The 14876-nt window shown below is 51.3% G+C and overlaps 1 protein-coding gene across 1 annotated transcript in view; it reads right to left on the bottom strand.

Moving 5' to 3' along the window:
- LOC144101171 (uncharacterized) overlaps positions 1-14876 on the bottom strand; it is a 50934-nt gene that overhangs the window by 21982 nt on the left and 14076 nt on the right. Inside the window, exon 4 of the mRNA XM_077634223.1 lies at positions 7596-7686. Coding sequence (XP_077490349.1) covers positions 7596-7686 — 91 coding nt within the window. The remainder of the gene's footprint in view (positions 1-7595; positions 7687-14876) is intronic.

The raw sequence follows: 14876 nt of genomic DNA, 5'->3' as shown, positions 1-14876 counted from the left end.
GAGATAACCTGCAGCTTTACTTACAAACCCTCTCTAGCCGCGACGCCCCCGCGGTCATTGCGCTTCAGGAAACTCTGACGTCAGTCAAGCTCCGAAACTACACCGCATACGAACCTTCTACCCAGCCACAGACCAGGGTCGCCACGCTCGTACATCGCAATCTCACTGCGATAGAGCACCCATTAGAGGTAGACGACATAGACGGTCTCCTGCTGGAGCTTCTCCCTCCCACACGCGTCACTTAGCTTCCTCATCCTCAATCTCTATAGACCCCAAAAGGTCCTCCTGCCCCTCTTCTTGCGGCTTTCCGCAAGACTCTCTCGATCAGTTCGAACAACTCTCTGTTGGTAGTGGGTGACTTTCACGCCAATCACATCAGTTGGGGGTACGGCAAGAACTGACGCAAAGGCACCTCCCTGTGGTCATTCATTCAGGACGAAGGCCTCTCCCTTTTGAATGACACCACGATCCCCACCCGTATTGGTTCCAGTGTTCAGCACAACACCAGCCCAGACCTCACAATTAGCAAACACATTCGCGACAGCCGATGGATCAACACGACACACTCCTTTGGCAGCGACCATTATATCATTCCACAGAGGTCAATATCTCTTCGATTACCTCGCCAAAACGACGAGGGACACAGGTGGGGGATTGGGACAAATTCCGCCAACTTCGGCGCCTAACCCCGAACACTATCACGGACCTCTCTGAATGGACCGCCAGCCTCAACCGCGATGTCGCCCGCGCTACCTCCAAACCTCCCGAACCTGAGGACATGTCGGCTGCTGACAGCCGGCTCCTCCACGTGTCGGAAGCACATGCCAGCCTGCAAAGGCGCTGGCTCAAATCAAAAGCACAATCGGCCGCTCAAACGCCGTATCGCTCATCTCGTACGCGAGATTGAAACACATGCACGCGACCTGGCCCATCAACAATGGGGACAAGTCTGCGATCGCATGAGTGGCAATTTAGGCCTCAAAGACACCTGGTCCCTCCTCAGACATCTCCTGGACCCGGGTCACACGAATGCCACCCAACGCAAGCATGTCACACGCATCTTGCACCAGCTCCCCCTCTCAGACGATGCACTCCTCCAAGCCCTCAAAGATCAATATATCACCACCACCCCTCCCACCCCCCCCCCCCCCCGTACACGGGAGACCCCAACCCGGAACTCGACGCAGACATCTCTCCGGCAGAGGTTCGGGCGGCCATGCACAAACTTCGGACCACGACCGCCCCCGGCGCTGACAGAGTCACCAACAAGGCGCTCCGCAATCTCGACGGCCAGTCCGTGGAGGCTGTTGCAGACTTGTTCAATCACTGCTGGCGAACGTGAACCCTCCCTTCGCAGTGGACTCATGCCCGCATAACTTTCATCCCCAAGCCAGGAAAGCCTCTTGAGATAAGGAATCTCCGTCCCATTTCCCTTACGTCTTGCATCGGCAAGCTCTTTGAGCACGTCGTCCTTGGTCGCCTCCAGGAAAACATGGACGACAACCTCCTCTTGCCCCCAACGAAGGTTGGTTTCCGTCCCCATCTCTCCACCCAAGATATCATGCTTCAGCTCTCAGAAGACGTCCTCCACCCCCGAAACACGAGGCGCACGCGCGCGGTCCTGGCCCTGGATCTAAAACAGGCATCGACAATGTACATCATTCGGCCATCTTGGACGCCCTGTCGTCCCTACACGTCGGCACTCGTACCCATCAGAACGTCTCAACCTTCCTCCGACATCGCACAGCTGAAATCACTTTTGGCTCACTCTCCTCCCCTATTTACACCCTCGGTAGCCGAGGTACCCCTCAGGGATCGGTACTTTCCCCGCTTCTATTTATTATAACTCTCATCCCCATGGCAAAGGCTCTTTCAGACATTCCCGCCCTCTCGCACTCTTTATATGCCGACATCACCCTGTGGACCTCCACGGGTAATGTCGGCACCATTGAAGAGACACTACAAGCGGGGGCAGATGTGGTCACCTCCTATGCCTATCAGGTCGGTCTTGCATGCTCTCTTACAAAATCGGAACTTCTGGTCCTTCGCCCCCTCGGGGAAGACTGGACAAAACTCCCCCACCTGGCATCGATGTCACCATTGATGCTACCCGCATACCAGAGGTAAAGTTCGCATCCTCGGAATTGTTCTCCAGAACAATGGCAAGAACACTGCCACAATCACCAAGCTCACTGCTACCGTTAAACAAACCGTTCGCCTCATCAGACGAATCGCTAACACCGAGGCATGCGGGAACACGACCTCCGCCGCCTGATCCAGGCTTTCGTCCTTAGCCGGGTAGTATACTCCCTGCCCTATCTCTTCCTCTCTGGAGTAGAGGAGAACAAAGTCAACTGCCTCATCCGTCAGGCGTACAAGAAGGCCCTCAACCTCCCCAACACACGTCGAATGAACGCCTTCTTAAGATGGGCGTACACAACACCCTCGCTCGCCGAGCTCACCGATGCCCATCGATCTGCCCAACTTGATCGGCTCTCCTCCACCCTAGCCGGCCGTCACATTCTTGAAGCCATTGGACTACACCCCCCTGGCTATTATACCTACACCTTCTCCCTCCCACGCCGCACACGGGACCTCATCACCATTCACCCCCTCCCCAAGAACATGCATCCCGAGCATCACGCGGCTCGTCGTGCTGCTCGGGCTGCAGCCCTACACAAACACTATGGCGCACAGCCGGAGAGCGTCTACGTCGACGCAGCCTCTTACACCTCCTCTTCCGCCTTTGCCCTAGCGGTAGTGTCCAATTCGTACACCCCTATTACGGCAGGCACTGTCATTGCTTCCACTCCTGCGGAAGCGGAGGAGGCAGCCGTAGCCTTAGCCATCGCTACTACATCGGCGACCCACATTTTCAGCGACTCAAAGACCGCGGTCCGTAACTTTGCGAAAGGCCGCATCTCCGAGCCCGCTTCCCGGCTTCTAAGCCTGTCTCCCGCCCCTACCCGACCTATTCAGCTTCTCTGGGTCCCGGCCCACGCCGGCCACCCGGTTAACGAGGCAGTTCATTCTTTAGCTCGAGGTTTCGTCAGCCGAGCAGGAGCCGCCGACGCCTGGGGAGACGCTCGAGATCGAATGATCGCGCATCACGAGATCACTCTACACTACCGCGAGCAACGGCTAACGTATCCCCCTCCGCAGAAGTCTCTCACTAAATTGCAGCAGGTGACGTGGCGACAGCTGCAATCCCGCACCTTCCTCTCCCCTGCCCACTTAGCCCTGGTTTACCCGGGACTGTTCACGCCAGTATGCACCCTCTGCGGCGCTCCGAAAGCGGATTTTGCACACATTCTTTATTCTTGCTGTGAGCTCCTTCCATTAGCCGATTGGCAACTCACAGTCCTCGAGCGATGGGGGGCTGCGGTGTCCATTTCTGACCCGGCTGCCCGGCAGCTAGTGGACTGGGCTTTGGAAGTCGCTGAGAAGCATCACCTTCCGGATATGACGCGCATCCAAGAGCAATCCCATCACTGGGATGTAACAATTAAGGCTTGCTCTACTTTATAAAGTTTTTCACCACCACCACCACCTCGACTACTGATCGGGAGTTCCCGGGTTCGAACCCGACCGCGGCGGCTGCGTTTTTATGGAGGAAAAACGCTAAGGCGCCAGTGTGCTGTGCGATGTCAGTGCACGTCAAAGATCCCCAGGTGGTCGAAATTATTCCGGAGCCCTCCACTACGGCACCTCTTCTTCCTTTCTTTCACTCCCTCCTTTATCCCTTCCCTTACGGCGCGGTTCAGGTGTCCAACGATATATGAGACAGATACTGCGCCATTTCCTTTCCCCCCAAAAAACAATTATTAAACAAAGGAGGTGTTCGACGAGTTGAAAATTGTTTTTTCGGAAAGAAAATGGCGCAGTAACTGTCTCGCATAACTCTGTGGACACCCAAACCGCGCCTTAAGGGAGGGGTAAAGGAAGGAGTGAAAGAAGAAAGGAAGAATGAGGTGCCATAGTGGAGGGCTCCGGAATAATTTTGACCACATGGGGATCTTTAACATACACTGACATCGCACAGCAGACGGGCGCCTTATGCGCTCATCTCGTTTCATTACGGCAAAAAATGCATTTAAGGCTTAGTGCTTTTACTAATGAGCCGCCTTCCAAAACTTTCAGATATAAAGTGCACTCTGAGCAACGCTGACGCACATGTAAATTGGCAGCTGCTTAGTTCGGTTATGCCGGGATACACGTAGCGAGAGGTACCTTTCCTTGGCTGAACTTGTTTTTCGGAAATTCTAATGATGTGATTGGTCACACGACGGGCCTTCACATTCTCTTCTGTTGGTTCCTGTTGACTGACGCCTTCAATAGCCTCCATTTCAGCGGCTATGCGCCGTCTATTACGCTCGACAGGTCTGGCAAGGCGTTTCTGTCTCTGTTCGGGCGCCTCCGCTGCTCTATTCGCCTTCTAAGGCTCATTCTCTCTTTGTTAAGTAGCCATCTGCTAGGCGACAACCTAAGGACCGGAAGAGTTAATCTTCTCTCGTCTATGCCGCCGTTTAGCAGTGGCGGAATCTTTCTCTGCATGCTTGTCAAACGTTGTGATACACACGACTGACTGACTGGCTGACTGATGTTGCTTAGAGGAAGAAGGAAAAGGAAAGTGAACGGGCCTGTCTACTGGATGAAGCCGAGCGACGCTCGCTGCCGCGTGCTGAAAGTAGGAAGGGTAAAGGATAGGAGAGCAAAGAGTGAAAGTAAAGACGCGCCGCGGTAATATGCCCTGTGCCGATCCCGGAGGCAGTGCAATACTGGGCCGACCCGTGCCAGAGTGCTTCAAGCCAAGCACTCCGCCATATTCCAAAATTAAGTCTTATATCTGTGGTACAAGGACCCGCAGCCGATTACAGACGCCCATTGCATATCCGCACAATGCTCCGCATGGGACGCGCGGTTTGGGTGATGGAGCGGCGTGCGGCGAGGCGGCGACGAAGAACGCGGCGCAGCTTTGTGGTTTGTCTGGTTACCGTGGTGTCGGCGCATGCGAACAACTGCTCATCCGCGTCACGTCCGCTCGGCGTCGACGGTGGAGGGGGTGCGCGGCGACGGCGAAGCTCACGCCGCACCTTGCTCCCCCACATTGCCATGGTAACAGCACATGCGCACAACTTTCCTATCCCATGTACCGCGAAATGCTCGACCGGTAGCCCAGTGTAGCTCCCGCTACACAAAAAAATTAGCTGCCATTCAACTACTGCTGAACCTGGTTAGAGAGCGAAAGCTGTGGTGTATCCGGCAACTAGACGCGCGGCTTGGCATCTGTAACGTTGAGGGCATTCCGCACATCAGATAATCAGCGCGCCCACCCTAGCAGGTGGCGGTTAAAATAATGGTTGATAGCGAGAGGCTGGTCACCCAATAAACGCTGCGGCTTATTGCTGCAGTTGCGCGTGTCTGCCACAACGTTGTTAGCGCTAGTGCATGCAGCCCACATCTCTCTCTCTCTCTCTCTCTCACACCACAGCCATGTACCTCAAAGCGCGATTGAGGCGTCCACTGTCCTAGGGAGCTAGTCATGCGCCTTCCTTTGCTCAAAACCATTGGAGCCTAAAGCGGTGTCAATGCTAACGCCAATGAAAGCGAAGAACGCCGGCGGTACGCCAGCTTCTGTGCCGCGTTTCTGCTACACCGTTGTGAACGCCAACGCGTGCAGCCGAAGATTTGTTTTTAAAATTGGTTTTAAAGAAATGAAATGGCGCAGTAATTGTCTCACATATATCGGTGGACACGCAACCGATTTTCAGGAAAGGAAACACACACACACGCACACACATACACACACACACACACACACACACACACACACACACACACACACACACACACACACACACACACACACACACACACACACACACACACACACACATATATATATTTGTGTGTGTGTGTTTGTGTGCGTGTGTGTTCCACATATATCTGGGGCCATATATATATATATATATATATATATATATATATATATATATATATATATATATATATATATATATATATATATATATATATAAAGACCGCACCGCGGTCGAAACGTTGATAAATAAAAGTGTCCTTGTAGAAGTGCCCACTTCTCTTAAATCTATATATATATATATATATATATATATATATATATATATATATATAAATGTGTGTGTGTGTTCCACATATATCTGGGGCCTCCCGAAGCGCGCCGTAAGGGGTTTGACTTCTGGCTCACTTGAAGGTCAAGACCGCGAACACCGCGAAATCGTTGCGAGGTATCGTAGTGAAGCTTTCGCTACAAAAAATTCTTCCAGCACAAAGCACAATGTCACTAGGCGCGCCGGTGGTCTCGACGTGACCGCAGGTTTAAACGCAGCTGTGATAATAATAAAAGTAATTGGTTTTTGGGGAAAGGAAATGGCCCCGTATCTGTCTCCTATATCGTTGGACACCTGAACGGCGCCGTAAGGCAAGGGATAAAGGTGGGAGTGAAAGAAGAAAGGAAGAAAGAGGTGCCGTAGTGGAGGGCTGGGGAATAATTTCGACCACCTGGGGATCTTTAACGTGCACTGACGTCGCACGTCACACGGGCGTCTTAACGTTTCTCCTCCATAAAAACGCAGCCGCCGCGTTCGGGTTCGAACCCGGGAACTCCGGATCAGTATTCGAGCGCCTAACCACTGAGCCACCGTGGAGGGTAAGCGCAGCTGTGAACAGTTGAAAACAGGCACCATTTCTAACCCAGAAGTAGTGCGCAGTAGGCATGCATGGTAGATTCCATGCATTTAATTCGCAATTTTTCGTACTGTTGCCTAAAATTACTAATGCCTTCTGCTTCGTTTTGAACACGAGCGAGACGAATAGTTCAATTCGATACCTATCTCCTATCCATTTCTGGTAATCGAGAAGACACGAATATTTTCTACAAATCCGACACTCTCAATGGCAACCACAAACATGCATTAATTCTCCCGCAGAGGCCAAGGCTTGGCGAGGTGTATTCAGAGCTGCACAGGAGCACAGCAGCATCGCACGGAGTTCTGTCACCCGTATACGGCATTGGCTAGCGCTGCCGCGTGCACGTTCTCAACGAAGCGTAAAAAAAGCTGCTAAACGCGACCGCCGTATAATTCGCGCTACCACGAAGCTCATCGCCACCAAATTTGGAAAACAATCTTATAGACACAAGTAACCACCGTGGGCAACACAAAGCTTTTGCGTAGGGCGCCGGCACATCTCTCAAAGGGCTCCAAGCGGTAGAATTTTGTGCCCGCAGTTGGCGCTGCGAACTACTGCCTACAACTGGGCCTGCTCTCAAGCCTCGCAATATAAACGAGTGAAGATTCTATTTTTTACCTATGGCTTTTTGCTGCCATAGCCGAGAGAAAAAATTCTGGATGCACACTAGACACACAATTTCGAATTGGAGAAAAAGACGCCATGGTTTAAATATTGCCACGCCGCGGCGACGGCAGGAAGTTATTGAGAAGTAAGACTGGGAGGAAGGAAGGAAGGTTCGCCGCAATATCTCGGGGCAAGTGCTGAAAACGCAGTGCCGAAGGCAAACAGCGATCGATGATTTGCACCCGCGCACAAAGTGTTACCCGTGGAGGGGGATGCTCGCGCTCCTCTTCTGCAGCGTCTTGCCTCCTGTCCCCTTCAAGACTCTCCTGCACGATCTGCATCAAGCGCTCCCTGGAATAAAGACAGAAAGAGGCACATAGAAGTCGTTACGTTCTTTTAAAGAAAAGCCAGTGTTAATGCAGAAAAGCCGGTATCGTCGCCGTCTTTACCCGCGAGCGAAAAATGGCGCATCTCGGTGGACACCTCAACCGCGCCGTAAGGGAAGGGCTTTTCCTTCCCTTACGGTGCGGTACGGGTGTCCTGCGAGAATTGCTAGAGAGGCATCATTTACTTTAATTAAGACCAATTTGCATTTCAAATTTCCTTCCCTTACGGCTCGGTTCGGTGTCCACCGAGATCTGTGACAGGCGCCCTTTGCTTTCACCTTTTTTCGGTGTAGGAGCGCACCTGTAAAGCAAGCAGCGTGCGAGTGCTCAACACCATACCTCAAGGACGACATGGGCGAGAGGATCGGGCTCCGAACGCTGCCGGCACTCTTCTTCTTTGCTCTCCTGTTTGCTCTCCACCGCTTCTCCTTCTTCGCTTCAGACTGCCTCGCATTCGGCAGCATTCAACAAACTGCTGCCCCAAAATTTCCTGGACTTCATTGTCCCACAACTGCTGCGCGGGGTTGTCCTCGGCATAGCGCAAAGTATCAACCAATGTCGAGGCAAAGGTGAAATCTTTACACTACAAATGCTCGAGTATCTTTATTTCACACACTTGCCATTCAGGCACAAAAGGTGAGGTGCATTTCTGAAGTTGACGCAAAGCACCATTGGAAAATCGTCTCCCAACTACTTCCGGGTCTAAGTTTGTCTCACGCACTGTCTTTTGCATAGCGGTTGCCGTGCATGCATGCGTCGTTTATTCACTCATTTATATGTGCTGCGACGCCGCTTATTGCACACCATCACCATAAGATCTGCGGGTGCAGGGCATGAACGCGTCCTGAGCGCATAAATTGACAATAACGAAAGGTAGGAGTGCTCTGTCGTGGTTATAATATGCCTGCGTGGGCTGGCTGTTCTGCGTATGCACGGCAGTCGGTTGAACGAGTTTCTTGCGTCGGTCATTATACATTTGTTATTTCGCCGCACTACGAAGGCAACGAAGGGCTGAAAAGTGCGCATTTTAGCAGACGATAGATGTATTTTCCACACAAGTGGGTTAGCAAGCTGTCCATGCATGCCGCTGTGCGAACAGCGCGTCTCAACACATCGCACTACGTACGGCTAGAAAACATCCTACTATTTACATTATTTTGGTTGCATTTTGTGCGAAAACACACGACGAAGCATAGCAGAGTCGATGTCGCGTGAGTCTTGCGATGATGCAATACAATCAGCGGTGTTTCAGTGTAAATAAATTTGTGTTAGAAGCGATATTAATACAGCGACTGCTGTGAAGGAAGCGAGCATGGGGAGCAATTTGAAACCAGAAATAGCGAAAGGAGATGACTTCCCATCATCGTATGCGCTGAATCTGAAAACGTACCCCACCCATTTGCCCCGCCGCGGTGGCTCAGTGGTTAGGGCGCTCGACTACTGATCCGGAGTTCCCGGGTTCGAACCCGACCGCGGCGGCTGCGTTTTTATGGAGGAAAAACGCTAAGGCGCCCGTGTGCTGTGCGATGTCAGTGCACGTTAAAGATCCCCAGGTGGTCGAAATTATTCCGGAGCCCTCCACTACGGCACCTATTCTTCCTTTCTTCTTTCACTCCCTCCTTTATCCCTTCCCTTACGGCGCAGTTCAGGTGTCCAAAGAGATATGAGACAGATACTGCGCCATTTCCTTTCCCCCAAAAACCAATTATTATTATTATTATTACCGCACCCATTTGGGTCCTCTGTACACTGTACGAAATCATGTAAGTTATTTTTCGTGCAGGAACTGGAAAGGCTCATGCTCTTGGTGTTGTCGGCCGGCCACTTGGAGAAATCCTCACCAAGAACATACAAAACGCCATTTGGAAGAATACCGAACAGCACCTGGGAAGCGATCACTTCATACTCTCTCTGGAGATAAGCACAAACGCGTGCAAGCGCAAAATAGGTATCGCAAGAGTTACGAACTGGGACAGGTGGAGAAAGGCCCAGGCATCTACTGCAAATACTATTACCGACCTAGAGGAATGGGTTAAAGATGAGGTGCACTCTTTGAAAGCCTTTACAAAAGAGGTCTGCACGACAGAAGATTGCCCAGCGGTCGATCCGCACCTTCTACATTTATGGGAAGCGAGGCACTTATTGACAAAGAGATGGCGCAGACAACGGCTTAACCGCAAACTCAAGAAAAAAATAGAGGAGATAAACAAAAAGGCAGAATCCTATGCCATATCCTTAACCAGACAGAACTGGCATTCGCTCTGCGATGGTATTCAGGGGAAGCTAGGTGTGTCAAAGACTTGGAAGCTCCTACGTGTCCTAATCGACCCCAGCAGCAGCAAGTCGGCCACTAAAGACAGGCTCACGAAGATCGTACACACCACCCCGGGTACGGACACAGAGTTGATCGAAAAGCTCAAGACCAGGTATCTGTGCACGGACCAAGTCGTGGAACAGCCGGAGTATCCTGGACTGCCAAATCCCAAGCTGGACCTCCCACTCACGAAAGAAGAAATCAAAGCAGAAATCGCGGCCATGAGAAAAAATGCAGCTCCAGGTCCAGATCAAATAACAGCGAAGCTCTTATTTAACCTCAGCGATGACACCATCACCGCGCTGGTGGAATGCTTCAACGAGCAGCATTGGGCTACAGGAACGTTACCAATATCCTGGAAGACAGCCGAGGTTCGGTTCATTCCGAAGGCGAACAAACCCCTTAAACTGGATAATCTACGACCGATATCGCTGACCTCGTGTTTGGGGAAGCTCATAGAGAGGGTCATCAACACGAGACTGAGTAGATACTTAGAAGAAAACAACCTCCTACCTAATACTCAATTCGGCTTTCGCCCTCACCTATCGACACAGGACGCCCTCTTGTACCTGTACAAAGACCTCCTTGAGACACCTCCCAAGTCACAGACAAGGGCCATCCTGGCACTTGATTTGAAAGGAGCGTTCGATAACGTTCTACATAAAAACATCCTGCAAAGCCTCGCCGATACCAACTGTGGCGCAAGAACCTACAACTATATCAAAAACTTCTTATCAGTCAGGCAAGCCACTATAAACTTCGGTGGAATAAAATCAGATCCCATCACTCTAGGCCCGAGGGGAACTCCGCAAGGGGCGGTACTGTCACCCCTCTTGTTCAATTTGGCTATGAAAGATCTACCAGGCCTTCTTTCCGAAATCCCCGGCGTCAAACACACATTATATGCGGATGATATCACTGTCTGGTGCAACTCGGGGAGTGACGCCGAGATCGAGGAGCGTCTTCAAGCAGCAGCCGACACGGTGGACCGGTACGCCAGGGAGAGAGGTCTCCAGTGTGCGCCGGAAAAGTCCGAGTTGCTAATCCTGAAGAACCCGAGGACACCCCTAGCGCAGAACATCTCGGTGTATATAGAGAACCACCCAGTACAGAAACCCACGGAGATCAAGATACTAGGGCAGTATATCCCGCAGGGGCGACAGAACACCACCACTATGAAGAAGCTTACAACATCCACCGAGCAAATCCTCCGCATGATACATCGTATCCGAAATAAACACCATGGCATGAAGGAAAGGGACACCATCCGCTTAGTGCAAGCTTTCGTGATCTCTCGGATAATGTACGGGACGGCATTCCTTAACCTCTCCAGGTCGGAAATTGAAAAGTTGGAGGTACTCATCAGGAAAGCCTACAAGACGGCACTGGGGCTACCAAACTCCACGCCAACAGCAAAGATCATGGCTCTAGGAGTACATAATACCCTCAAAGAGATGTGGGAAGCACAATGGTTCTCACAACTGAATCGGCTCGCACTCACAAAACCCGGCAGAGAACTGCTCGATAAAATCCATGTTAATCTGCCCTATACAATTGACCAAAGGGAAGAGGTCCCACGCGATGTGAGAAGACGCATAAACGTGCACCCCATTCCGCGGAATATGCATCCCGCATATAACACCGAGAGGAGGAAAGCAAGAGGTGAATCCCTGCAGAAGAAATGGGACAAGCAAATTAACACCCTTTACGTGGAAGCAGCAGGACCAAATAATGGAGTCATGACTATTGTGGTCTCAACGCCTTCAGGGTCGATGGTGAACTGCGCCTCGGTGAAAACATCTAACCCCACTCACGCAGAGGAGGCAGCTATTGCATTAGCTGTAGCATCTAACCCCAACGCCGTTGTGCTCACTGATTCCCAGAACGCCTGTCGAAACTTCAATAACGGATTAATTCACAAGTCAGGGTTGTCATTGCTGACTAAGCATCCACCCAACCAGGTCTCAGTAATCTGGTTCCCCGGTCACCTGGAACTACCAGGAGGAAACGAAGCCGCCCACAGGCATGCCCGAGCTCTTCTATACCGGACGTCTCCCCCTGATGACCATGAAGGGTGCCGCGACCTAATAGGCTTAGCAGTGTATGCTGACAATCTTGCGCCATACAGAACAGACAGAAAGGAGTACCCAACACCACACAAATCCCTCAACAAGTTAGAAGAGAACACCCTTAGGAGACTACAAACCAACACCTACCCAACACCAGCTAAATTACACCAGTGGTACCCTACACTATACTCTCCACAGTGTCCACATTGTGGAGCGGTAGCTAACCTCTACCATATGGTGTGGGCATGCCAATATAATCCCTTAGTTGACCCCATTCCCAACCCCTCGGAGGAGCAGTGGGAGGCTATTCTGCTCAGCGATGATCCTGACCGTCAGCACTGGCTGGTGGGGAGGGCCAGCGCAGCAGCAGCAGCCAGTGGACTACCGGACTAGGCGGTCCACCCACATGTTCGGAGAACATTGAAGAAATAAAGACGTTTGTAATCAATCAATCAATCCTCCTTTGGCGCCGTTAGCTCCACTTCCTGTATAAACACCCGAGTAACTCAGCAGTAATTATGTGCTAATGAATTCGTCATGCGCGTACCGACTTGACGCTCCATGGCTGTCGCTCAGAACCTGACATTCGCCAACGCGATATTTTGTGATCTGCGCATGCGCGTCAGTCTGAAGTTTCTTTAACGGCGGCGTTCCAGGACTACTCATAACCCACCCTAAAAGGTAAACGCACTTCCTGATGGGGAATGGCAAATGATTTCCGCTCATGTAATTATCGGTTAGAGAGAGAAAAAAAACAAAGAAAGGTGCAAAATTTATGTGCATTTATTTTTGAGGAGTTGTTTCAACGGCCACTTTCCCTAAATCAACGCAAAAGGAACAGACCCCCAGAAGTAAACTAGAGGTAATCTGCGTATTGTTAAGGCTAAAAAAAAAGGAGAAACAAAAGTATCAGTATAAGGCGGAGTCTAATCGCTGCCCTACGCGTGTAAAAACCGAGCGCGACTCGACTGCACCACAGGAGCAACGGAAATGGCAGGTTTTAGTTGTGCACTTACTCGGTCTGCACGAAGGCTGGAAAAATAGGAGTGCAGTGGGCTCGCGCAGCTGATCATTTACAAACATTGGGATCACACCGGTGTAGCAGGCAGAGAGAAATAGGTGGGATAGTAGCTTGACGAGCCCTAGCGGTTAGTAATAGGGCCGTCAGCAATAGCCATATCAATTTCTGGAATTTAGAAAACAAGATCAGTCTAGACGCTCTGGCTCAACACATTTTGACCATCACACATAAAAAAGCACTTTCGAAAAGCGCACGTCTTTGGCGAGCGCAAAACAACCACCCCCCCCACCCCCCAAACCACGTAACTTCGTGGCGCACATATCACGTGACCTCTGTCCCTCCTGCGCTACGGTGCCTGCCGCTGCACGCTGCTCCAGCCCATCCAAGAGAGAGAAGCACATGCGACACGTTTGCCACATAGTGAGTGCGCTGCTAGTCGCTCCCTTTCCCCGTGCTCCATTGTCCCCACAAAGGAAAACAAAAATTAGTTTTGGGGGAAAGGAAACGGCTCAGTATCGGTGTCGCATATCGGCGGCCACCAGAGCCGCGTCGTAAGGGAATGAATAAAAGAGGCAGTGCAAGAAGAAAGGAAGAAAGAGTTGCCGTAGTGGAAGGCATAGCACAGCACACGGATGCCTTACGTTCCCGCAGAGACGGCGCTCGCCATTTCCGCTTGCAGAGACCCGGTGTTCGGACCCAGACCACCGCTGATCCGGAGCAGTTTTTCTACCAATTAAGCCAAACGTATGCTACCTTGTAATAAACACTCCATATTAAAGACCTACTCCTCCTTGGGGAATTCCCCAAACATTCGATCATTTGCCTTCGTCATTTTCGTTTTTACAATGATCGCCTCCCAGTGCATCTCTGAATTTGATTTCGTCGTCTTTTAAGTCCGCTGTACGTGGCCTTGTGCTATACGGAGGCCTTCTAGCTAGAAGGCGGAGGTTTGTACGTGAGAGGTGCCTTTTAACCACGGCGGGTGCTGCCGGAATGTAGGATTCATAACGCACACACATACCACGGATGTCGGTGGGGGAGAGGATTGTGCTGATAACGCAGTATACGACATCTTGCCTGATCTGCTTAACGAGCTAAACACAATCACCGGCCGCATCGAAACCAAGGCACGCAACCATTCGTGCTTAGCGGTATGCGTGTGTGGTTTATTGGGTGTAACGTCCCAAAGAGACTCAAGCTTTGAGGGACGCCGTAGTGCACTGACATCGCAGAGCACACGGGCCTCTAGCATTTCGCCTTCATCGAAATTTGACCGTTGCGGCCGGGATCGAACCCGCGCCTTTCGGATCTGCACCTGAGCGTCAAAACCACTGAGCCACCGCGGCGGCCTGAAGACTTATGCGTAAATACAAAAAAGGGTGAGTATAGATTCCTAGAGTTCTGTCTTGGTTGTCTGGCCATAAGGCTCAGCAAAACACCGCCTGTCTCAGCTCATTGCCGACTTGAGTGATTTATATCCGCACGAATATCATCACGAGAAGAAAACCGGGCGGACGCCGGGCAACTTCCAAAACCTGCTATGCATGACTAAGAGGCTCGAGTTGCGTACGACAGCTTCTATAATTTGGGCGATTGGAAACTTCCGCCTTTGCGCACAATGGTCGCCGGCGTGGCGTCTGCGATCGTGCAAGCGACTTTTCACATTTTTATCTCGAAGCGTCTACACCCGTTTTCAGAAAGTCAGTAATGCCGGCAACATTTTAAATCCCTGATGTATTGAATGGCAAGAC

The sequence above is a fragment of the Amblyomma americanum genome, chromosome 1 (assembly GCF_052857255.1).
Source record: "Amblyomma americanum isolate KBUSLIRL-KWMA chromosome 1, ASM5285725v1, whole genome shotgun sequence".
In the NCBI taxonomy this organism is placed as follows: domain Eukaryota; kingdom Metazoa; phylum Arthropoda; class Arachnida; order Ixodida; family Ixodidae; genus Amblyomma; species Amblyomma americanum.
This window is presented reverse-complemented; position numbering and strand designations above follow the sequence as displayed.